Raw genomic sequence first — 23,580 nt, 5'->3', positions numbered from 1 at the left:
TCTCCATACTGTTCTCTGTGCATAATACCTAAGATACTGACAGGGAGAATTTGGCTAACAATCTAGTAACTCTTTAGTATGTGATCAGAATACCAATTCATTTCTTGTATTCCTAACGTGAGACATGGTAGCTTAAAGGTTATAAAGTGTGCTGAATGTGGAAACAAAAGGTCTGGAATGGAACCATGACCAGATAAGGTGATGTGTTCTTGGGCAAGACAGGTTAATCTCATAACACCCCACTCCATCCAGTGTTAATGGCAGGCAAACCAACAATGAAATCTGACAAAGTACTGTGGGTAACCTGCAGTGGGCTGGCATCCCATTCATATGAAGCATCAAATGAGGTGGGGGGGGGGGAGGGGTGGTGTTTGACTTAGCCTGTATGCAGACTTAACAAGTGCACTTTGTAGACTAGTTAAATAATTAACAGACCAGTTAATTAACTCCTGACATTTATTGAAGTACAGCACTCCCACGCCTCACTCTAAGAGCTCTCTGTGAACACCAAAATCAATTTTTTTCACTTATTTTTTTTTCACTTTTGCCACAGTCTTCGTTGAAAATGAGGGACTGAGCATAGTCTTAAACAATATTTGGCTAAGCACAGTAAGCTCTAGAAATTTATCAAGTGTGTGTTTTCATAAAATGAGAAAAAGAGAGTATATCTTTAAGCTATTTTTTTGGTGACTTTGCAATTTCTTTCAGTTTTGACAACTGATTCTTGAAAGCCAAGTTAAGATTACTTTTGTCTTGTTGAGACCTATGACAGAACTATACACATGCACCTATTACATAAATAACAACTTGTGATTTTCACCAACTGTACAAATACCTAAATCTACTCCAAGAAAACAATAATAACAGATTGATTGCCTGACTTAGCGTAGATTTATCAGAAAGACATGGAAAGGTTTCTCACTATGCTCTTTTGAATGTTTTCTAGGGCAAAAACCATTATATCCCAGGCAAAATATTTGTATTTACATCATTTTTATGATTGTTTTGTCCATGACATTCAAATCAAAACAAAGAGGAGTATTATGCAAGTTATAACCACAGTGAATGGAAGCCATGTCTTCAGGAATGCACCCACACTGCAAACAATGATTTAAAAAAAAAGCTGTTACTCTGTTGTTGATGATATCAATAAAAAAAGACAAAGATAAAAATGTTGTGCCTGTAAACGTAAGATTCATGAAAAAACATGTCAGTTGGACCAGGAAAACTTGCGTTGATAAGTGACAAGGACCTGTATCTCGTGCATGATGCCATCAATCTAGCATCTTTGTTATGATACAACTTTCACAGTTTATGTTTTGAACCAATAGTAACAGTTGAATAAAGGGGGTAAGTTTCTAAAGAAACTGTGGTGCTGCATTGGTGGGAGAGTATAGCAGGTTATTTAGAGTTAACAACTGGGTTGAAAACATAAATTGGCCACCGTAAAGAATAAAAGAGCTGAAATTTTGAGTGTTAGCCCTTTGTCAGAGTGATACATGAATCACTCTGACAAAGGGCTAATGCTCAAAATGTCAGCTTTTCCACTCTTTACAGTGGCCAATTTATGTTTTAAACCCAGCTGTTAACATTAAATTACCTGCAATAGTAACAGTTGTCTGGGAAGTGCACCTGGGTCAATTTTTTTTTAGCAGAGTGGCAGTAGTTGATGACAATGAACCACCTTTCAATAACCTCAGAAGTCACTGTTACCTAACTGTCACCAACAACAGTTCTCTTCAGGGCAATTCTCAACCTGAGGATCACACTACATGATGAATTAACCCTTTCACCCTAACATCACTATGAATATTCTCCAAACTGCTCTCTATACATTTCCTTAGGTACACATCAGGAGAATTTATCTAACAATCAAGAGTTTCTTGAAACTGTGATCATTTCCTCTATTCTCTCAGCCCTAAAGTTTGATTCAGGGGTGATACTTTTAGGAGAAATAAGATGCTTATCACTCTTAGGGGTTAAATGGTTAAATGGCATCTGCTGTCATCATGTCTAATAATAGGTAAGGGAATTGAATACAAAAATGCCTCCAAACATACCTGACAAATTTCCCAAAAATAAACATGTTGAATGCCAGTTTAACCATGTTCCAGGAAGATGACCTTTCATACTGCATCATATTCAGTGACATGGCAACATGTGAGTGGCAGTTGTCACAAAAAAGGTTATGCTGAAAAAAGGAAATAAAAAATTTTTAAAAAATTGGCAATTGTCATGATTGCAATATAATCATAATTTTCACTATGCTAACTGATCAGTTAACTCACCATTCTGTGTTTGTACTCCTCTGATGCAGATGAAATGGCCACATCCCAGCTGTTTTGTACACTGGAAGCTTTCGCTGGATTTAGACGTAAGTATCTGTAAGTAAATTGTATTTGGTTTTAATTAATTTAAAGATATAATTGTATCCTGGATAATTTTTTAGGTCTTTCAATTATCAATTCTTCTGCCTTGACATTCTCAGTTCAGATTTAATGGACAACATGGAAAATTATCAAAATATCATGCCTGTTCTTTGATATTTGGTGGAACTAGGTCATGAAACACATCAGATTTCTGAAATTAAAAATAAGATACACATATACAATCAGCTGTACAAAACTACCTACTTTGTTGGTCTTCCAAAGGCCATATCATCTTCCTTTCAAGCAAAAATAACAGTGTAAGACATGGTAAGGAATTCTTGTTGTTTGGTTGTTGTTATTTCAATATCTGTACATTGCTATCTGTAACTTAAAATTTGTAAATGGTGTATACTTTGATATGGTCATCACTGCAACATGCGTTCTAGGCTTAAAGCACAAATGACAAAGGTATCACTTACTGAAACATAGTATGGACCAGCAAAGTCTCTTATTACACCTGAAGACATGGCAATCCCCATATGGCCAATGAAAGGGAAAAGCCACCTTACAATATATGAATAAAAAAAGTTAATTAGGAAAGGAATTTTTAGAAAGACTGATAGAAAGTGTAAAACAACTGGTTCTAACTCTTCTAAAAAAGGTTCCGTTGAACTTTACTAGTCATACGACATCATCTTTCCTTTTTTGTCTTTTATCGTCTGAAGGAGCAGGTTGCAAGAAAACCACGATCTTTTTTTCCTTGTAGGAGGATGGTGTCGGTACTTTCATTTTTTTTCCTTAAGGAGACTTAAATTTGTTTACTAAACCAAGGGGTGTGCGGAATTTTTTAAACCGTCGATCCTCATAGTCGAGTAATACATGGATTTCTTCTGATTAAGATTAAAAAAATTAAAAAAGGTTACCACTCACTATTATCATTTATTGTGCTACTATGTTAAGAAGAAAGCAAATATTTCCATGTTTATCTTTCGTACATAATTTAACCCAAATAATTGCCCTGGATAGCTACTTTCCAAAATTCTCTTTAACCTAATCAGAACCAGATCACAGGAACGAAATCATTTCACAACAGTGAACATGCACATGCAAAATAAATATATATACTCACTCAAATAAATATATATACTCACGTAAGCACCGGGATTGGTGTCCAGACAATACAGTACGGATATCTGCTCCGGGTTGCGTCGATTTTTTTATAGTTATCCTCGGCATCCATGATATTTTCTTCTGGATTATCTGCCATCATGTAGCGACATTACGAAGAACTCTGTGATTGAAGGCCGCCATCGAACGTAAGATATGGGACATTTCAGTGCTCTTATCACAACACAACTGTTGCTGTTGAGTAGATCTGCTGAAGGCGTAACACTGGCTCCTTGGAAACCAGACGTCATGGACGCCATGTTTGCTTGACTGGTGTTTTGATCTGTCTTGATTTGGAATTTATCGTTCGCTTTAACGATGAACAAGGACGCATATTTGTTGAATGATGTGAATTCTGGACACTTCACAGAATTTAGTTTTCGGCTATTAGCTAGACGGTGAGCAGTTTCAGGTGAGTCGAATGAAAATTGATATCCTTCGAAATTGCATGTTTTGATGTTTTTCGTTCACTCATATTCAGATATTCTTGCAAAACTTGACTGTTTTTTTTTTTTATGAGCAAAGTTATGTGCCCTCGACTTGATAAAAATAAATAATTTATATCTCCTCGTTCCCTGAGTGTTAAACCGATACAAATCTTTTTTTGAATTACTATACGTTCTTGCAGAAATCAAACATGGTTTAGTTCAAATAGAAACTTTCTTCTCTGCACTGTGATGGAACGATTCATTCCCGAGCACCCCCTCCCTACAGAAATCCGGGAGATGCCAAAAGATGACACAGTTTGTCAGTTCTGTGGTGTCAGCTACCTTATTCACAGCGAAATGAAAGCATTGGAGGAACGTGTTAAGGAAGCAGAGAGGAAAATGCAGTACTACGTCGAAAGTGTAGAGCGAGAAGAAAAACTCAAAGTTAAAGTGGCCAGTATGGAAGAAGAAAGTGATAAGCTTTCAAGGGCATTGCAAGCAAGTGATGAAAGGTGAGAAGATATAAAGTAATGTCTTGTTATCAAATAGATTTCTTGTTGCAGTGCATCTGTTCAGTAATAAATCACAGATCATGAATCAAAATGTGGTGAGAATGAGACACTGCTGTCTATACCACATTTTGATATCTTCTGTGATCTATTACTGAACAGAACCACAATAACATGGAATCTATTTGTTTTGCAGGAGAAGCAAAATGTAATAAATAGCAATGTATGCATCTGTCTAACCCTAAGATCATAACTAAGAACCAATCACAATATGCATATGATTCAGCTTATTATATGAATAAGTTACATGGTACATTGTATGGTCTAATTCAAGCTAATACTTAATCACTGTTAATGCATTGTTGATCTATTTCATTATGCCCATTTTCTTGGTTCACTTGCCAATTACCATAATTTCTGACCATTTTTTTCTATCAGGATTAACTGCCTACAGGGAGCTTTAAATAGCCTTAACTGTGTACTTCAGGAAAATAAAACTCATGTCTTAATATTACTGACCTTTACTAAAATATGAGCAGAATTTCATTATTTGATAATAACATATTGTAATCTTGATGGTAGGACCAAGATTTTGGTGCAAGAGTTAACTTCAAAGCAAAGCCAGATTGAAAACTGTAAACAACAGAAAGACGATCTTGAAAAGGAACTTCAGAGAAAGAACGAAGAAGTCAAGAGAACTCAGTTGAAGTTGAATGATCTTGTGAGGCAAATTTCATCCTTTCATGAAACCTTACAAACACAAAGGACAGCACTAAATGACATTAAAGTTAGTGTTAGAGAAAATTGTTGTAACATCACAGAGAGTTACAGTAAAGTTGTGAATACTGTTGCTCTTTCATGTGAGAAGTTTGCAAAGGATACAAAAGTCCTTGAGGAGAGTTTATCTAAGGTAGGATGGTACTTTGTGAAATGCATACAGTATCATTCTTTTCCAGTACTTAGTTGACCCTTTCACTCTCAAGATCTCTATAGTAGTTCTCCTTACTGTCTGCCATGTGATTGTTATGATGATAGCTCAGAGAGTTTGGTATTGGATCAACTAAAAACCCCTTAATTGATATTTTTCCTTATTCTCATCACTTGTCTACTTGTTATAGTATTGATATTGTAAGGGGAAATTCTGTTTTGGTCACTCTTGGGAGTTAAAGGATTAATTTAAGCGGCAAATATCTTCATTGAACAAATCGAGAACCTGAGACATTATCATTCTTAGAGAACACCAAGTTGTGTGCCATTCATACTAACGTTCTCTTACACAGTGTGTGTGGGTGGGTTTCTGAACTAATCTCTAGTTGTTCATGTCTATAATTCTTTGTCTTACTGATGTACATTTGAGTTTTTTGTAATCACTAAATGACACCATACAAACTTTTCCATTAGTGCGAAAATGAAAAAAAGATGCAACATGAGGCTATTGGCAAAGCTGAAGCACTGGTCATGGAACTTACTTCAAAATGCACTAAGTTAGAAGGTAGAGTTGATGCCCAAGAGAAAGAGTTGATCAAAACAAAGGAACAGAATCACACCTATAGCAAAGAATTATCACAGTACAAGGAACTCATGAAGTAAGTAGTACAGTAGACTTAAAAGGGAGACATCCCAAGTTGAGCTCTGGCTGGTGTCACTGTGCAATACTGTCAAACTCTGATACTGTTTCGATGTTTCAACCTATCAGACAAACCTGATTAGTTCTAGTGACAGGAAGGGAACATGAAGGGGAGGGAGAAGATGGTACTTGGGTACACAATTTGCCTGGACTACAATAGATTGTGTTCCTAGTTTCTGCCATGGAGGCACATTGTATTGAGAAGTGTACATGTCTTTACTAGCAGAACTCTCCCTTGGTTTAACACCTCACCTCCCTTGGTATTAGCATCCCAATTCTTTCCACTTTTATAAGAGTTGACTGTGCTCTGGTCAGGTGGTTATGTGGTTGTAATCAAATTTGTAATTGTAAAATTTTATTTGCTTTTATTTATATCCTACAAAAGAAAAAATACTTATTAATATTGATTAAATTTGTAACCAAAGATGCAGATACACACCAATTGGGGTTTGTAGTGATGACTTTAAGTTAAAATGATGAGTTTGTTTTAGCTTGAATAAGTGGTGGTGTAACTTCCAATAGATGTTAAATTCAGTATAATGTTTCCTTTCAGTTCTAAAGTTAATGAAGTGAATGAATGGAAAAACAAATTTCAAAGTGAATCAGGAAGTTTAAAAGAAGAAATCAAGAAAAACCAAGGCAACGTTTTATCCAAAGAGAAGCAGATTCAGCAGCTAGTGGAAAATTGTAAAAATCTTGAGAAGCAGGTTGCAGAATATTCAAAGGCAAGGAATGATGTAGAGGAGAAAAGTGCAAATTCCCTGGAGGAAATCAAGGTAGGGTTGTTTAATTTGTTCTTCTTGCTTCTTCCATTTTGTTTCAGTTTCTTCAATCTTATAGTTGCTTCTTTGTGAGTAAATTTGAAGAGGTAAGTTAGAATGCAATCTAGTGGTCAAATGTCAGTTGAAACTGTTGATTAATTACTCAATTCTCAACACTATCTCAAAAAATTAATTAAAAGTAGAAAATTGATTTTGGAATCTGTTGACCAATGACTTCCATGTTACTGCTACTACATTTGACAACTTAACACTTTGTTTCTCATATACAGGACTATTAATTTACTGACAGTGAAAATGTTATTATGTTATTAGTAAAAATTATAGTAGTAATGAAACTATCAATATCATTCTCCATCATTTTCCTTGTCTTCATAATCTACAATTTTGAAGATTTTACAAATTGCTTTACAGTGTTATTGTACCTACATACATTCAATAAAAAAAGACAATTTTTTCCTTTTTGATAAAATATTTTGGTTACCTAGTACATGTAACTAATTGTTTATATTCTGTTTTAATTTTGTGTAAAGGCTTTGAAGGAATCCTGCTTCAAAGCAAAAAATGAGGTCACAGCTCTAAAAGAAGAAAGGTGTGCCTAACATATTTTGTATATTCCATAGTTAATGTGGTAGTGTTAAACTAAGCTTTGTAGTTAAGTGTCAAACAGTCCATTTGAGTCAAGATTTTATAAGCAAGGGTTGTATTCCATTTTACATAGACATCCACATATTTTACCTGAAGTTGCCTGTACCTCAAACAAAAATTGCAATGGAGCTTCATTATTTTTACTACCAGTTAGATTATTTATAAAGGAACTCTTACAGGGCTTTAAATTTTTTCCTAATTTATCTTTAATTTTTTCCTCATAATCCACCTATTCTTTACCTACTAAATACACAGACCTAGCTGTATAAATAGCTTTCAATAGTAACACTACTTACTTGGCACACAGCTTAAAACAAGTACAATAATTATCTTATTTACCATCTTTACCAAAAAAAACTAACCTAACTTACAGGTACACGTACATGTGTTTTTCTATTACTATTATTATTATCATCATCTTATTCATCATTGATATCTAGTTACAATTATTCCTATCATTTTTCCCCCTAAATGCATGTGGATGGTTAACAGAGAGATGATGATATCTGCCCATCACAACCGTATAGAGCAACTGAGAGAAAGCTTTAAGAAAAAAATGGAAGAGGCAGATGCTTGGCCAGAAAAGGTACAAAACTATCCCAATTGTATGCAGATTTAACTTCAGAGCAAAACCAGATTGAAAACTAAAAACAATAGAAAGGTAGCCTTGAAAAGGAACTTTAGAGAAAGAATAAAAAATAATTTTCAAAGAATCTTAACTAAATAGCCATTATAACCCTCTTAATAACCTTTTCTCGTCATTTCAGCTCAACAAAATTGTGAAGGAAAAAGAAGAACAGTTCAATGAGGAGAAAAACAACCTGTGGAGGGATTTAACGGAAGGATTTCAGAAGGTACACTGCATTGCTTCTTTGGCTTGTCAATGCATACAGAGTATGTTAATAATTCTGGTGTAACAAGGGCATTTAAATGCATACGGTTCTGAGGTCACCTCCTAAGAACTGACTCCTTTTTTTTTTTCGCCTGATGTGTTGCAATAATGACATATTTTCTTTGCTCTGGGTGCTCCGTTTGTGCACTTTTCGCGCGTTAGAGCTCCGCAAGAACGAAAAAATGATGTCACAGAAATATTTCTTAAGTTTTCCTTATCAGAAAAAAGCAATGATTTTCTCGTTTATGAAATATGCTTTATGTTTTGTTTGTTTGTTTTGCCGAAATTTGACGGTGCTGTTTCTTTCCGCCGTGTAGTATCTTCAGAGGATATGACTTCATGTTCCTTGCAACATACACACTACGGGAGCTGTTCTTTATAACAAAAAGTTGTGCTCATGCTTAGAGCCACTTTTACTGCACATATGTGTCAGTGCAAGTTATTGTACACGACGGTTTTTTTCTTGTGAAAATGTCACGTATTCATTATTCCTCTCAGTAAATTTTGTTTTGTTTGATTTTTTTTTGTTTTTTTTTGTTTTGTCTTATTCCTTTTTTTTATAGGAAATGGACGAAGAACAGCAGAAACACCAAGAAGAGCTCGGCTTGTGGAAGAAGGAGGCCAAAGCTGCACAAGACAGAGTATGTAGGATACTGCTCCAGTTATTTGATATCTGTTTAAAATTATGTCCTCTCCCATGCAAGTAGTTATGAAACGAAAAGAAAAGAAAATTGGCGAATAAACTCATAGTTTTGCCGAAACTGCACGGTGAGTAACTTAAACAGAAATGATACTGAACTTTAATTGTTATCTGACGATTGTTTGGATAGACTATGTGGATTTCCTTTACCCTTGCACGAGAAGCGAACGGCCAAGAATGAGTCGCTTTGCTATCTCAATGATTAAATCTGGTCACTTCGCTCAAACACTTCTTTTGCACTTCCCTGTATGTAGTTTAAAGAGGACATAACCACCATGAACCGAAGACACCGTGAGGATATCAAACGTCTGGAACGGGAATTGACTGAAGCTAAAGTGGGTGAACTCTTGATTCTCATGAGCGCTTTTCGATTGAGTGTCGTGACACGTAAATCAAAGTAGCTATGGCCAATCAGCATAAAAGTTGGTAATCTCGAGGAGGCAATAAGAACTCAGAACAAAAACACGAAAACGACCTTAAACGCGGGGAAACGCGAGTGACCTAGGCGCGATTGGTTCAGTTTTTGGATCTGATTGGTTGGAGAGGGTTGCGCCAATCACAGAGACTAATCACGCATCATGGTAATACGAAACCAAAGCAATCTCGATTTCTGTGTAGACTCAGTTCAAATAATTCGTGACCTCTTTTCAGCTCGTTGTCATTGCACAGAGTGGGCTAGCTAAGGCTAAGGTGAAGCCTATCTCTTCAGGTCATGAACCTCTTTTATGTAGTCAAATCATACCGGCATAATTACAAATAAAGGTAGTTTGGAAAGAAATTCTGCAGTCTCTGATTATGAAAGTTCCCTTTCCCAAAATGTTGTATTTTCCGTAATCTTTCCAAGTAGTTCTTTGTCCTGAGGTTTTGTACGTTTTTGTACTCTGTTAGGTTATCTTGAGACGACTTACATTTACGAAGGTTACTCTTTTTCTAGGAGAAAAGTGAACAAACAAAAAATGCCGATGACTCGCTCGTACAAAATCTGGAAGCGAAAATCGTAGATTTGGAGAATCGCTTGCGTCAGCCGTTGGCAGACTCCGAAGAAGTTCTAAGATTAAGAACCAGGCTTCAGGAGTCGGATAAGATGCTCAAAAGTACCGAGCAGCAGATAAACGAACTGGAAACGAGAAGTGAATCTTGGAGACAAGAGGTACCAGGTTCTTTATTCCTGAATGTCGTGTCATACATGGTCCCTTCTGACTTGTCTGTTTGGCTCTCTGTTTGTGACTGTCTGACTGTCAATAAAAATAAAAATAAAAAAATTGCATGAGCTTCCTCTAAACTGTCTGCTTTCTCTTTCTAAGTCTGCGATATGTGTCCCACGATCATTATTTTCTATTCGTTTCTGAACATTTTTTGCCTGCCTGTCTGCTTTTCCTCTACCGGTCTGGTTACCGCTTACGCCAAGGTTTGATGTCCTTGACAAATTTAGTTCAACTGGAAGACGAAAGGAAATAAGATTAGGTCGAAAAGGATAGAGATTCTATTTGTCTGTCTACCTATGCGTTTGTCAGCCTGTCCTTCCGTCTGTACCTCTTTGTTTTTACCTTTTTGCTGAACTTCTCCTTTCCTATCTTTTACTCGTTTATTCTTCTGTGTAGTAAATAAGTTTTCATCTTCGAAGCGGAAGGGTTAAATCTTCCGGTTAAGTAGTGTACTTCAAATTTGAGATAGGGAAAAATCTTTTTTGTTTAAACTAACGTACTTCTTACTATCGTAGGTGGTCTTTTTACAAGAAACTGTTCGACGCGAGTGCGAGGAACGCTTTGAGCTGACCGATGCTCTTGGTGAAGCACGGGCTCAGTTGTTAGCTCTTCAACGCACTTCCGGTGCCTCGCTGTCACGAAGTAGTCTCAATTCATCTAGTTCTTCCAGCAGCGTCATCCGGGGTAGTCGCAAAGGACATGACGTCAATGGACAAAGTGACAGTTCTACCACCCAGGCTATATCTTGCCCCGTTGGATTTGATGTAGGCGTAGGGTGTAGGCCTGGCACAGGTTCACGTGACACGAGAAAGTTGTCGCGTGAAGGAAGTGTAGACGATAGTCGAAAGCGAATCGCCGCGGCCGTTCGGCAATCGGGGACAAAGAGCCGTTTGGGGGGAAATTTTAGCAGTTGAAAAATTCCAAATACTTTGAAAAAAGGGAGAACTTGCAGATCTGAGTTGATGGCAAATGGGTAACGACGAGGAGACCAGAGAAATCTGGATGGAGATCGGGGAAACGCTTGCCAGCTGTCACAACGGCTGAGAAACTTTTTTCGAACGAAGAGAAGAGCAAAATTTTAACAAGTATAGATTTGATTACTGTAGCGAGCGTAGTACGCACCCAAGACGCATCATACGTGTAGTACGTCTTACTTATGTATATTTGTATGTAGCTCCATTTAAGTGGCCCTTGTGTATAACGCACTAAGCTTTAACTTTTAAATCTTAACGCAATCAGCTACACACAAGCCGATTTCGTATCTGCTAGGTGAATATGGGCGTTGATAGAGAGTCATTGACCTAAACCTAGAATTCATGGTTTAGGATTTTTTGCTCTGTTTTGATACTTAGCTTTGTGATTGAGTTACTCTATGCCCTCTTTTCTTCTAGACGAGGAAAGAAAAACTGAAAGGCAAAGAGTGTGAATACAACTGGTTTAATCCTCGACTGATAATATAATGACTATGTCTGTTGAACATAATTAGTTCGTCGAGGGGCCTGGGGTGTCTAAGTCCTTAGATTGACAGCCCGTGTTCCTGCCTATGAATTACGAAGCAAAATGCATAAACTCGCGTTTCTACACTAAATTCTGTGGGGATACACAGAATTTTATTTTTGTAATATCCTATTAGGGCAGGAACCCCTCTGTGTGACCTTGGTTATCTTCTTCACTGCGTGATGTCATTTCCAGCGGGCTCGATGTTTTCTTTTTTGTCATCTTAACAAACCAGTGTTTTATTACAAATCGAAATAAAACAAGCAGCTGAATTAACTTTATTCTCAATATCTCTGACCATTAACGGAAGGCAGAGAGAATTTTTACTCGTCGAAGTATTTAAGGTAATAGGGAAGTCTACTGTGACGACTTTTAAATCAACAACGTTTTTCATTTAATTATAATAAGTGGAACCTCAGTGCCTTATCGATATTTTTAAAAAAATAATTTTAACATGGATTTCATTACCCGTCAGAATTGCACGCAATATCTCAAAAAGTTAGAAAAACTGAAACATTTTAGGCAACTTAACTGGGTTCACCCTAAGTTTCGTCAAATTTCAAGGAAATTCGACCGAATATTGGCTAAGAAATCAACTCTGAAGTCCAGAATACCAGCGAAAACAGAAGACAACAAAAATCGACCTATCAATTTTTAAATCAACAACGTTTTTCATTGAAATTTAATGGGAGGTGGGAACTCGGTGCCCAATCGATATCTTTTAAAAAATAATTTTAAAATTGATTTCATAACCCGTCAGAATTGCACGCAATATCTCAAAAAGTTAGAAAAACTAAAACATTTGAGACAACTTAACTGGGTTCACCCCAAGTTTCGTCAAATTTCAAGAAAACTCGACCGAATATTGGCTGAGAATTAACTCTGAAGATCAAAACTAGAGGAAACAGGTGACGACAATACTCGATCTAGCAATTTTCGTAAAATGTTTTCGGAATCTCCGGCGTCAGAACTCAAACCTAAACTTTAGAGCATAACTGATTGGAGGGCAGATAACTATATCCAAAGGATAAGTCGCTACCCACGCAAACCTGAGAACAACCGCAAGAACAACACAATTTTCAACGGTTGAATTTCGGAATGTCTCGATTTTTACATGATAAAAGGTGCCATTAGCAGGTGGATTTTGTGTCTCAAATGAGTTTCTCTTGGCAAAAGTTCATTTCCCTTGCTTCAAATTCATTTTCAGAAATAATCACCATTCTAAAAAAAAAGAAAAGGAGGAAACAACTCAAAATCACACACATCAATGAAATCCAAATGTTGTTCTCATTGAAATGCAAGGTAAATCTTCCGTCAGACGCCAGTTCCGTCGACTTAGGCTCTTAATCTCCCTTCAGACGCTGTGTCCGTTGACTTAGGCTTTCAATCTCCCTCTTGCAGGTGATGTCTCCGTCGAGTTAGGCTGTTACGCTTACGGCAGACGCTGAGACCGTTGAAGATAATTAATCGAATAGAACTGGTTAAAGTGCGATCATCGGAATGACTCCTCCAAAACAACGATGATGACAATGAGTGTAAGGCTTATATGGCTGGCTCTCTATCACTTTTACACGACAACCAGTGGAGGTATTGATAAATGGTTTATGTCAAAATCAACTGCTTGTATAGGGGATACATTTTAATAGGGCAATGGTTTTGGTTTTTAGAGAGAGAGAATACAACCGAAGGAAAGTAGGAAACGAAACATTGTGTCCATTCAGAAGGGCCCGAAGTAGTTGATATTAGAATGAAACACGAATTTCCCTTGCTGCATGGTTTTAATTGACTTGGTCCTCCTAATTCAGTTCTAATGAAAGTTGAGAAGTCAGTTTTTGCATCCATTTTTTTAATCATAAAAACGAAAATCTCCGTTTATTTGAAGGAGTTGATTACGGCGAGCCCTCCTCAGAGCCGCCTTTGTGTCACTACGGAGTTAATCATAACCATTACAATTTCCTCAAATGTGACTGGTGCTTTAGCTGCTTTATTTTTCATTAATCATGTACAGTTGTGAACAGACAGTTGGCCGTTATCGGACACCTGCAATGGGAGAGTTGAAGCATACAATTATACTAAGTCCACTCGACTCGATCCACCAATCACAGAATTGATCAAAATAACCATAGCAACAACCACTCATTCTAAAAGAAAAACTAGGGTATTTCCAAAGTAGAGGAATTTTATTTTAGACGTTGTCTCTACCGGAGATGTTTGTCCTAAATGTATTTTTTTCGGAAATTGTAACTGTTATGATTAATTGGTAACAGGACTTTGTGTCGTCAAGCTCTGTCTGTAATCATACTCGTGATTGACAAATCGGACTCCCGCCTCACGGTCGTCCGATTTTGTTAATCACTCGTCTGATTACTCGGTCCTATTACCATTATTAATCAAAAAGTCATACGACAAACAAACGGAACTTCCATAGGAAAGAACATTTTAATCTGATGGCACTGAAAGTGTTTCATTTTCTGACGGCGCCACACTTTCTCCTTCAGGCAACCATCCTGGGGAGACCCCTACCGGAAGGCGCAAAGTTTGATAAGTTTGCATAATGAAATTGATAAAAAAGGCATAAAAAGAATGCAAAGAAACAACGGATCTTGGTAAATTGCGAAAACTTCCAAATTTAGGAAAACATTTGCAATTTGAAAGAGGATTTTGTTTTTGCAAAGGGCATGAGAGAAATACAGAACTTTAAAACGCGCGTGTAGATCGACATTTGCTCTCATGAAACCGTCTATCAGCTCCGACGTATAGCGAACGCTTTCAAAAATCAGCTCTGAAATCCTTTACGGTGGCAAATTTACATATTCAAGTCAATCGATAAAACCAGATTATCTTGTAACATAATAGTGCAGCTTTTTTTCGTATTTTTTGCACTGTTATCCTACTCTCCCAAAAAAAGTATTGGCGCGGAAAACTTACACTGACGACTTGTTACTTTCTTTCAGCTTGTAAGTAAACAAACAAACAAAACAAAAAGAAAGTACCTCTTTGAACGGTACCTTCTACCCTACAATTGGATGTTGACATTCTCTACGACGTTCTCTGTCGAACAATTGGAATTGGTTAATTTACACAGTGTTATAGTTATTGTGTTAGGTTTTATATAAGATGGAAATTTTAAACAACTTTGTATAAGTTCGATGATGGTGAGTACGTGTGAAGTTAGCAAGAGAAATAACCTTAACAATTGACGGCCTTTCATCCTTGCAGCCTCTATTGAGCAAAACTGGCCATGGAAACGGAGTTTAAACGCTTTGGTATTCTGTTAAAAAATATATTTAAATTTTCCTCATATTTATTTAATACCTTGTATGGACGGACTTCTTGTTCAACAAAATCGTACCATTAAAGGTATAAATACAGAACTCTCGACAGCTATTGGTTGAAAAGTGAATGGGAAGTTACTTGGAGCTAATCTCACGCTTAGTACAACTGGGAAACATTCAGTTTGTACGACTCCATGTCTGTATGACTTTGTGTCATGTCTTTCACTTGGATCTGTTGTCTATTATTGGAGCTGTGTTCAATGATACCCAAGACTGCCTGGTCACAAGGTTGGTTATTCAAATATGTTCTTTGACAAAATGAAAACTGAGAAATCGATTCCTTCACAACTACCGTAAAAAAAAAGCGCGATTGACAGAAAATAAAGCAACGGTGTCATCGTTATTGTGTTTTCAATGTTTGCTGCAAGCTTCAGATGGCGACTTTTCAATTTCCTGATGGAAATGGCACTTTAGCATTTGCCGCTGTTTCCTCTTTGACATTATGGACCGGTTATTTGCTCGAGGTCAAACTAATCCAAACCACGGTTTTACCACATCCAGACGTTTTTGTTTAATCTTTTACAGTTGGAGGATAGTATATTTTAATGTGTTTAGAGAATTTGTGGCCCTTAGTGTACAAACTCATTTGCTCATTAAAAAAACATGACGAACTTTTATCTGCAGTTCACCCAGAATAGTTTAAGAGGTGTATTACAAACAAAACTTCAACTCTCACTAATGAAGGAATCTACTACAGTGGCAAATATTCCACTTTGCGCGGAACTTGAAAGCTGAGCACCGTAGGAAAACCTTGTAAAAATAAATAAGATAAGCCTAAACGGACATGTTAACAGTTTCCGAAGTAACATTCATGCCTCGTAATCTAAGTAAGGTAATTATGAGAAATTGCAAGCAGTTCCTCTCCTGACATAAACATGTTATCGAACATCATCATTCCGAATTAGGGTGAAAAGAAAAACTTTTCGAGCCAATTTTGTGTACAAATTTAGGTAATTACCGCAGGTGTCTTACATCTGTATACACGTTTTCCAACTTCAAACAGAACCGTTAATTACCAGCGGCTATTTAAATTAAAGCGAGTTAAAAATTCCCTTAACAGATAACTTTTACATACGCGAAAAAAAAATCACCGAGTCACCTGTTGTCAAAAAGAAAAGAAGAAAAATTAACATTTTCCTGTTTTTATCTTATAATGATATTTACCACCAACGAAACGAAACATCTTTCTTATAGCAAGTTAAACCTCCACGATTTTTATTTTTTGGATTGAACTCTGGCGAAATCTAATTTAAGGGTATCATAAACTTTGTCATATTTTTCTCACCACGAGAAAACGAACGCCTTTTTTGACACAGCGTATGAGTTCTTCAGTTTAAACATTACATCTGCCTCACTTGCATTCAAGACGCACTTTTTTAGCATTCTAAAGACTAAAGATTCTGTGAAGAAAGTTCAAAGTATAAAGAAAAAATAAATTTCCATCAAAATAAACGAAAAATATTTCGCAACATTTGTTCTCAATTAATATCTGAGCACCATTCCAGCGCTAAAGTGCGGAGTAACCTTAAAGGCAAAGACAGAAATAATGGCAAGAATAGTAAACTTTTATTATTGATAGAAACAAAACCACTTTCACCCGTCACTCGGGTAATAGGAAGTAATCTATCCAAAACCCCCATTCAAAGTTTCTAGTTTGCAGGAATCAATACGTTTCTTCCCCAAATAATTACAGTTAAGAATATTTCAACCTATTGTAATTATCTTCAACCCACAAAAACTCGTAATGATTTGGATTCCGAGTATAGACAGAATTCAAGACAGAATCTGCTTTCAGTGGACAAGTTCCATTATCTATATGTACCCCGAATTGACATGATCACACCATATGATGACTTTGAATGTATCTTAAATGTCTTGATCATCCTCTCTGTGTTTCTGTGAACTTTGCCGCTGAAGGAAAAAAAGTGGTGTGTGTTATTGTCCTGTAACAAGTCCAACGACCCCTACAAACTCAAAGAAAGCAAGAGTTCGCATCACTATTCGTTTTCAAATTCATCACTATAAGTTTTTCAAATGCTTGTACTTGCTACAGATGTAAGGAACTCGCATTATTTAAGGGAGATAGAACATTGATAATGTTGATCAGTTACAGATAATATTGGGTTGTTTTTCTTTTTAGTTGTGACAGCAAATTCAGATGAGTGCAGAGCCATTCTATTCAAACCGGTCACCAAAGACAAGTATTTACTTAATCACATAATCAAAACTGTGCCAGTTGAAAGTGAAGTAGGCTGTGAACTAATTTGCTATGGGGACCCTGACTGTGTGTCTTACAACTACGGGCCAGTACTAAGTGAGATTCCTTTATGCGACCTGAATAACAGCACTCATTTACAAGTCACCAGCGTGAACTTCATAACCCGAAATGGCTTCAGCTACCGAGGAATTGAAGTAAGCCTTACAACCTAAACAAAACCAAAGGTTTTTTTTTCGGTGAAACTTCACTCGACACGACTGACTGGTTGACCACAGAAATATAAACAGAAAGAAAAGGTAGCTATGTTCTAGGATGATTACCTGCACTCTTTAATTCGGTAATTTTAAATCAGTGGGACGCGGTGCAGCATACAACAGACTTCATTCATGGCGAAATTAATTTTCCAGATGTTGGAGACCAGGTGAAATCTTTTTGAGGTTTAATGCTTTTTCGAAAGAATGACTCTGATGACCTCTTTTCAAAATTAAAAGATGATAATAATGATAATGGTGATAGTAATCCCTCAAGAAGCACACGTGCTCTTAGAATACAAAAAAGGAAAAGCACTCTTTCTTTTTTTTTTTATCACAGAATCCTTGTGGAAGCAGCCCATGTCAGAAAAATTCTACTTGTCAAGCTGGTTTTACTTCAAAAGGATACCGTTGTGTGTGTCCACAAGGACTCGGGGTAGAGAATTGTGACCAAGGTATTTTAAGCTTATTCATCAAGTGATGCAAGTATTCCTGCCTTTTTATACTTCTTGGTATTATCGTTTTTTTGCGTAGGAAAATTTACGAAATTTTCTAAAGTCATTGACTTCATGTTTAAATATGTTAGTTGTGTATAACGAAAAACCTCCTTCTCACTTTTTAGCAAGTATATGTTTGTATCATAATTATCTTAGATTTTCTATGGCCAGTCCGTTTTGTGGCTTGGGGAATCATTAACATCTAACACAATTTAGCATGTTTTTGTTTTTCCCAAACCGACTCATTGCGATTTAGAACAAGAGTTATTACGTTACGACTTGTTGTGAGGAAGTAATTCGTGCCAACCTATTGAAATCATATATAAAAGCTTTACACAAAAAGTATTCGAATTTGATGACGATACATTTTCATCTTGACTACAAAAAAGCCACTCAGTTCATTTCCGATTTGTAAAATGAGATTGTAAGGACAGTCTAGTACAGTAGAAAGACCTATAGATCTCTTCATCGTGTACAAGGACTCGTATTAGCATCTTTTCTACTTTTATTTTTCCAGTCATTCTGCCTCAGAACTGTTCCCAAGCCGTAAAGGAAACAGGAGTCTACGAAATCTCCAATCATGGATCAGACTCATTCCCAGTGTACTGCGACCAGACAAGTGATGGAGGGGGTACGTCAAACTAAATAGGAGGATCTCGATAGGAGATGAACTTTGTTCGTTTGTCTCACGATAGAGTCACTTTTGATGTAGATTGCGGTGTTTCAACTGCAATACTGCTAGTCTTCATCAAGCAATGAGGTCCATTGTTTACATGTCGCTATTTGTAGCACGTTGGTATGCTGTTATTGGTGCATTTCGATCCTCATTATTATTCCGGTTATTATATGGTGTTCCCTCGTTGGTCCTCATAAATCTGTTGTTGTGTTGTTTGATCGTGGGTATCCAAGCTTCTGGAATGTTGATTCCGCTATCTCTATTGGTGTTGTTAGGATGAAGTCTTATATGGATAGCCTCTTTAACCCTACGTGTGTACCAGTGGGGGTAACGATAAATAAACTTAATCTTGCTCCAAATAGGAATATGTCCCGCTTCGTCAGCGTGCTCCGAAACCGCAGAGGTCTGAGTACGAGCAAACCGTATGTCTCCGTCATGTTTTTTTTATCCTTTTTCGCACTGATTTCCTAGTTTCACCGATGCACACTTTGCCACATTCGCATGGGATCTTGTAAACGACACCGTCTTGTTTTTATGGTTCCGAGGCGTCTTTAGGTCATACAAAGTGGGACCTAAGTGTTGTGTTCGACTTGAAAACGGTTCGTATGCCTTGTTGTTGTAGGCAGCTGAAGAACCTCTGATACACCCTTTATGTAAGGGAGAATGGCAGTAGATTTAAATTCCTGCGCGGATTCTTTGTTGGCTGTTACCCTTGTTGTCTTTGCGAGTTTTCATACATATGAAGAAGGATAACCATTTGAAACAAGTACTGATGACAAGTGTTTCTTTTCCTCAGAGATAACTGACGGTTTCCTTGTGAGGTGTTTGTCTCGGTCTTCTAGACAATAAACAATACCACGCTTTACTGACTGAGGGTAGTGTGAATCATAGGTTAAGTACTGGTCAGTGTGGGTGGGCTTTCTGTAGAAAGTGGTGGTGAGAAGACCGTCTGGGTCCCTTGTAACTGTGGTGTCGCGAAAAGGAATGGTGTTATCTTTCTCGATTTCCATGGTAAAACGAATAGAAGGCTGTTGACTGTTTAGATGTGGTAAAAAAGCCGTCGACATGGTCCCGGTCTAAGACTGTGAAAGTATCCTCTACATATATCGTTTCCAGATCTTAGGTTTGCAAGTCGCATTTGTTATCGCTTGTTCCTCAAATTCTTCCATGCGGACACGTAAACAATCGACCCCGTCGCCTGAGAAGACTAGCAGTATTGCAGTCGAAACGTCGTGATCTACATCAAAATTGACTCTATCGTGAGACAAACAATCTCTCTGACGAAGGGCTAACGCTCGAAACGTCAGCGTTTAAACTGCTTGACTGTTAATGGCGATCAAACAAATTTGATTTGGAAAGAGCGTAAATCTTCATTACTCAATAACTTGGCTTCATCGTCTTATTATGGTATCTATAAGTTATATATTCCGTTTCTTTCTGCTCATCATGACAGGTTAAATCGTACGGGATACAGCCTCTGTGGTTTTTTCTCTACTGTACTGATTCGATATAAACTGGTTTTCTTCAGACCTTCATAATTGTTCTGATGCACCCAACATAACGGGAGTTTACAATACATCTCACCATGACTGGGGCCTTTTTCCTGTGTACTGTGATCAGAAAAGTGATGGACGATGTATCTCATATTCTGAATGTTCGGTACAAGTTACATAATGAAACGATAAAAGAAAAATTGGTCTCAATCTGTTCCAAGTCTACGTTTAGTACTAACTTTCCCCTTGATCAGTGCAAATATAATTGGAGAGCGTAGTCAGTGCCTTGTGGAGACTCCGTCAATAGCTTTTCGCTCGAGCGTATTCATGGAATTGCTGGATCATCCATTCGTTTCACATGGACGATGGCATTTTTTCCACAGGTGTACGTGACTTCCTTTTCCTCTTTTTCCATCACCTGTTATTTCCATTCGCATTCTAAGCTGTCCATCACTGCTGTTGGATTAGATCAGTGATTCTTTTTTCTGTTGTTCCGTAAGCGTTAGGTAATAAGAGACTTTTCGAGATGACCTAATTTTTAAAATCTTTGTCTAATAAAATTTTCACCTCACAGGCTGGACGATGGTATTCAAACTTGTTAGTGGCCTCTCTCCATTGGACGTTGGTGGAATTTGGTCGTCACCCTCCCTATATCATGAAAATCTCAACGAAACCTTCGACTTAACGTCAGCTTATCCAACTCATTACAAGAATCGTATTGTACTGAACTGGAAAAATTTTAACCCTAAAGAGGTGAGGAAGGTTAATGAATGAATTACCCCAAACATTCAGTAGTACACATGCCCAAGTAAAAGCATAAGCTTCATTACCTGCAAATGACGCTTGGTACTGAAAGAGCCTCTGCAATCATTTGGGATTTAAGGCGCATGAAAGACACTGCCAATTGAAATCCTTGAAAGATATTTGATTCATGTCGAAGCTGCCACAAATTCATATTTTACCCCGTTGAAAAGTAGTTCACCTTCTCAAATGTTCATGTTGCTGAATACGGAACTTGTGCCGGGGGCAATTTGAGAAACGCTTAGATCTACCATATAGTCAAGCAAGGCACCAAGGGTGAGCTTTTCGGATTACTAAAATACACTGTAAACATTTCTTGTGTACTCAACCCCAGTGTATACTGCTTAATACTTCCTTTACTTTTTGTTACTTCTTCGTGTAATCTTCTAGTCTACTAAAAGGTTACAATCTTGCTACGAAAGGGCGACATGAGAGGGGCTGTCACCTGGTATCATTCCTTGACGATGAGGGCAAATTTAATACACTTGGTTATAGTTTATTACATCTGGGTAAGAATACTGTTGAGCGCAGTAGCTAATGGAGTAGTCAAAGGCATGCAGGAACTCAAGCCACCAGGAGATCGTTCAGCAGTCAGGGAACTAATGAAAATTGTGGACTTGTGAACTTTTTCAGAATTTGAAAGTAGCAAATGGATTTGAAACGAGTAATTACTTGAGTGTTTAGTATGTTGACTATGATGCGAACTGTCACTAAGGATACAGTATGAAGATCCTATAACCTGGAAAATCTACTCATGTTTTGTGATATCGTAATGTTAAAGTTAACAAAAATTGTTTCTTTACAAAGGGTTAATTTCAGTCGATTTTAACTTCCATGAACCTCAGGTTCGCGTCGTTATATACAAGGACAGTCAACAAGTCACCTCCCTCAAGTTCAATGCCACTAATACAGACAACTTGAATTGGTTTTCACATGAAAACCTAATTTACTCGCCATGGAGTGATCTCAAGATGTTCCCATCCGTAAATTTTGGCCTTCTGGGTCCCATAGTTTCCGATCGCTTCTTTGAGATAACTGGCCCTTACACTGGTTGTGAAAGTGATATCGGTTGGTTGGTAGTTACTAGTCACCCAGTATGTCCTTGGGACAGACGATCACCTCGGCCTAGTATCCAATACAGCAAGCAGCGCATGGCGTCGCGTATGGAAAATTACGGTAATTTTGATATTGAAATATTTTCGGCATTGTATTCTGTTGATAGGGTACCAATAACTAACAAAAAATTCTGTGGTTCAGGTATTACTTCATCTCATGCTATTCGAGACACCAGATTTTATCGCCTGAGCAGCTTTTTTCTTCCTGACGTAGTCAAAGAAGTAAAAAAGATGAAAGAACATCTTCAAAAAAACAAAAGTGGTGATCGTTTCAAAATATCTTAAATGGGGCTTGACCCCTTCCCTTCCCTCCCCTCCCCCCCACACTATTCTCTTTAATCATCAAAGGGCCACGGAAAAACGGTCAACACGAAATTCATGATCACGTCTTCTACTAGTTCGCATTTTCTTCCCATTTCCCGAAAATTAGTCTTTACTTATGGAAAGGTCTTGTATGAACAATCCACATTTACTACCTGGTACGTTGTTACTGTACCTGTTTGTTTCTGCTTGTTTTGTTTGTTTCTTAGTATTCACCAACGTACAGACGTACATCCGCACCATTGACTTTTCACATGCGAAATTCTCACTTCTGAATGAATATCATTTTAACTAAAGAATCATTCAGCCTTTGAAAAAAAAGCCTCTGTTATGATTCCGTCTCACAGGAAATGTTGGGATTGCAGACGTCCTCGCCGTGTTTGTTCGCTAACAACAAATCATTTAAAAGGCTCAGCGGAACCTTTTCTGCAATAACGTCTTTACCGTTGTAGAAAATATTCCTGTGTTGGCATTAACTTTGTCTTTGGGGGTCGTGATCTCTTGATTATATCTATAGTTGAAAAATTTAGGTTACAGTTTGTACAGTAAATAGTTTAAACTCAAATGTTACAATTGAAGTTGTCGAAATGTCAGTCATTACTGCCCACAACAGTTTTGTTCAGGACTACTCTCACCCGGACGATCACAACATAAGATCACAGGTCGCAGTTTGAGCAAAACGCTTTTGAACTCAAAGAAAGCTTACTCCTTGAGATACGATTTTATTGAACTTTTATTCTTTGCAAATCCACTGTATCCTTTAAACAGTAAAGAGGATTTATAAGCAATGAAGTACAACCCTTGTATCAGGTTTAATTCAAAACGAATCAGCTGTTAATCAAGTCTACAACTCAAAGCATTAATCTGTCACCACTTACATTTCTGTTCGGTACGAGCTCTCTAAATGTGACATAACATATCAAACAACCACTCATACAAATCCGAGTTGCTTCTTTACAGTCTTAATAATTATTTCAGGATTCTTTTAATCTAACGGATAAACGTCCATACGAAATCAGGAGTAAAAATGTACTTAGAAGGAGTTCATATTA

General features: G+C 37.3%; 3 protein-coding genes across 5 annotated transcripts; 2 read left to right on the top strand and 1 right to left on the bottom strand.

Moving 5' to 3' along the window:
• Positions 1–438: 438 nt before the first annotated feature.
• LOC131775324 (transmembrane protein 222) lies at positions 439–3,691 on the bottom strand. The gene is made up of 6 exons (XM_059091424.2): positions 3,521–3,691; positions 2,849–2,933; positions 2,634–2,665; positions 2,289–2,382; positions 2,061–2,191; positions 439–1,097 (listed from the first exon to the last, which is right to left on the bottom strand). Exons 1-6 carry the CDS (start codon positions 3,637–3,639, stop codon positions 1,019–1,021), a joined length of 540 nt encoding a protein of 179 aa, XP_058947407.2. The 5' UTR covers positions 3,640–3,691; the 3' UTR covers positions 439–1,018.
• An 86-nt stretch (positions 3,692–3,777) lies between these two features.
• LOC131775318 (golgin subfamily A member 6-like protein 22) lies at positions 3,778–12,184 on the top strand. Its single transcript, XM_059091416.2, has 12 exons — positions 3,778–3,948; positions 4,165–4,476; positions 5,056–5,383; positions 5,875–6,059; positions 6,654–6,876; positions 7,413–7,471; positions 8,020–8,113; positions 8,295–8,381; positions 8,983–9,060; positions 9,374–9,454; positions 10,054–10,269; positions 10,840–12,184. The coding sequence occupies exons 2-12, from the start codon at positions 4,214–4,216 to the stop codon at positions 11,236–11,238; spliced, it is 2,013 nt and encodes a 670-aa protein (XP_058947399.2). The 5' UTR covers positions 3,778–3,948; positions 4,165–4,213; the 3' UTR covers positions 11,239–12,184.
• Positions 12,185–12,614: 430 nt separating this feature from the next.
• LOC131775322 (uncharacterized) lies at positions 12,615–23,424 on the top strand. 3 transcript variants are annotated; one of them, XM_066171674.1, is made up of 8 exons: positions 12,615–13,123; positions 13,223–13,408; positions 17,297–17,568; positions 17,966–18,080; positions 18,640–18,753; positions 20,866–21,044; positions 21,938–22,268; positions 22,876–23,424. In XM_066171674.1, exons 2-8 carry the CDS (start codon positions 13,342–13,344, stop codon positions 22,917–22,919), a joined length of 1,122 nt encoding a protein of 373 aa, XP_066027771.1. In that variant the 5' UTR covers positions 12,615–13,123; positions 13,223–13,341; the 3' UTR covers positions 22,920–23,424. The 3 variants fall into 3 exon arrangements, with proteins under 3 accessions (XP_066027771.1, XP_066027772.1, XP_066027770.1); XM_066171675.1 differs by having other exon boundaries at positions 12,637–12,729; XM_066171673.1 differs by lacking the exons at positions 12,615–13,123; positions 13,223–13,408 and adding an exon at positions 15,275–15,384.
• Positions 23,425–23,580: the final 156 nt, after the last annotated feature.

This window comes from Pocillopora verrucosa, chromosome 9 (assembly GCF_036669915.1).
Source record: "Pocillopora verrucosa isolate sample1 chromosome 9, ASM3666991v2, whole genome shotgun sequence".
In the NCBI taxonomy this organism is placed as follows: domain Eukaryota; kingdom Metazoa; phylum Cnidaria; class Anthozoa; order Scleractinia; family Pocilloporidae; genus Pocillopora; species Pocillopora verrucosa.
The sequence above is the reverse complement of the archived record's forward strand: the minus strand, read 5'-3'. Positions and strand labels throughout refer to the sequence as shown.

Coding starts and splice junctions, on each gene's coding strand:
- LOC131775324 (XM_059091424.2), bottom strand. CDS start 3,639: ATGATGGCAGATAATCCAGAAGAAAATATCATGGATGCCGAGGATAAC. Junction 2,934..3,520: donor ACACCAATCCCGGTGCTTAC/GTGAGTATATAT, acceptor ATATATTGTAAG/GTGGCTTTTCCCTTTCATTG. Junction 2,666..2,848: donor CTGGTCCATACTATGTTTCA/GTAAGTGATACC, acceptor TTTGCTTGAAAG/GAAGATGATATGGCCTTTGG.
- LOC131775318 (XM_059091416.2), top strand. CDS start 4,214: ATGGAACGATTCATTCCCGAGCACCCCCTCCCTACAGAAATCCGGGAG. Junction 9,455..10,053: donor GGGAATTGACTGAAGCTAAA/GTGGGTGAACTC, acceptor CTCTTTTTCTAG/GAGAAAAGTGAACAAACAAA. Junction 10,270..10,839: donor GTGAATCTTGGAGACAAGAG/GTACCAGGTTCT, acceptor TTACTATCGTAG/GTGGTCTTTTTACAAGAAAC.
- LOC131775322 (XM_066171673.1), top strand. CDS start 15,312: ATGTCTTTCACTTGGATCTGTTGTCTATTATTGGAGCTGTGTTCAATG. Junction 21,045..21,937: donor AAAATTTTAACCCTAAAGAG/GTGAGGAAGGTT, acceptor CATGAACCTCAG/GTTCGCGTCGTTATATACAA. Junction 22,269..22,875: donor GTCGCGTATGGAAAATTACG/GTAATTTTGATA, acceptor TCCGTCTCACAG/GAAATGTTGGGATTGCAGAC.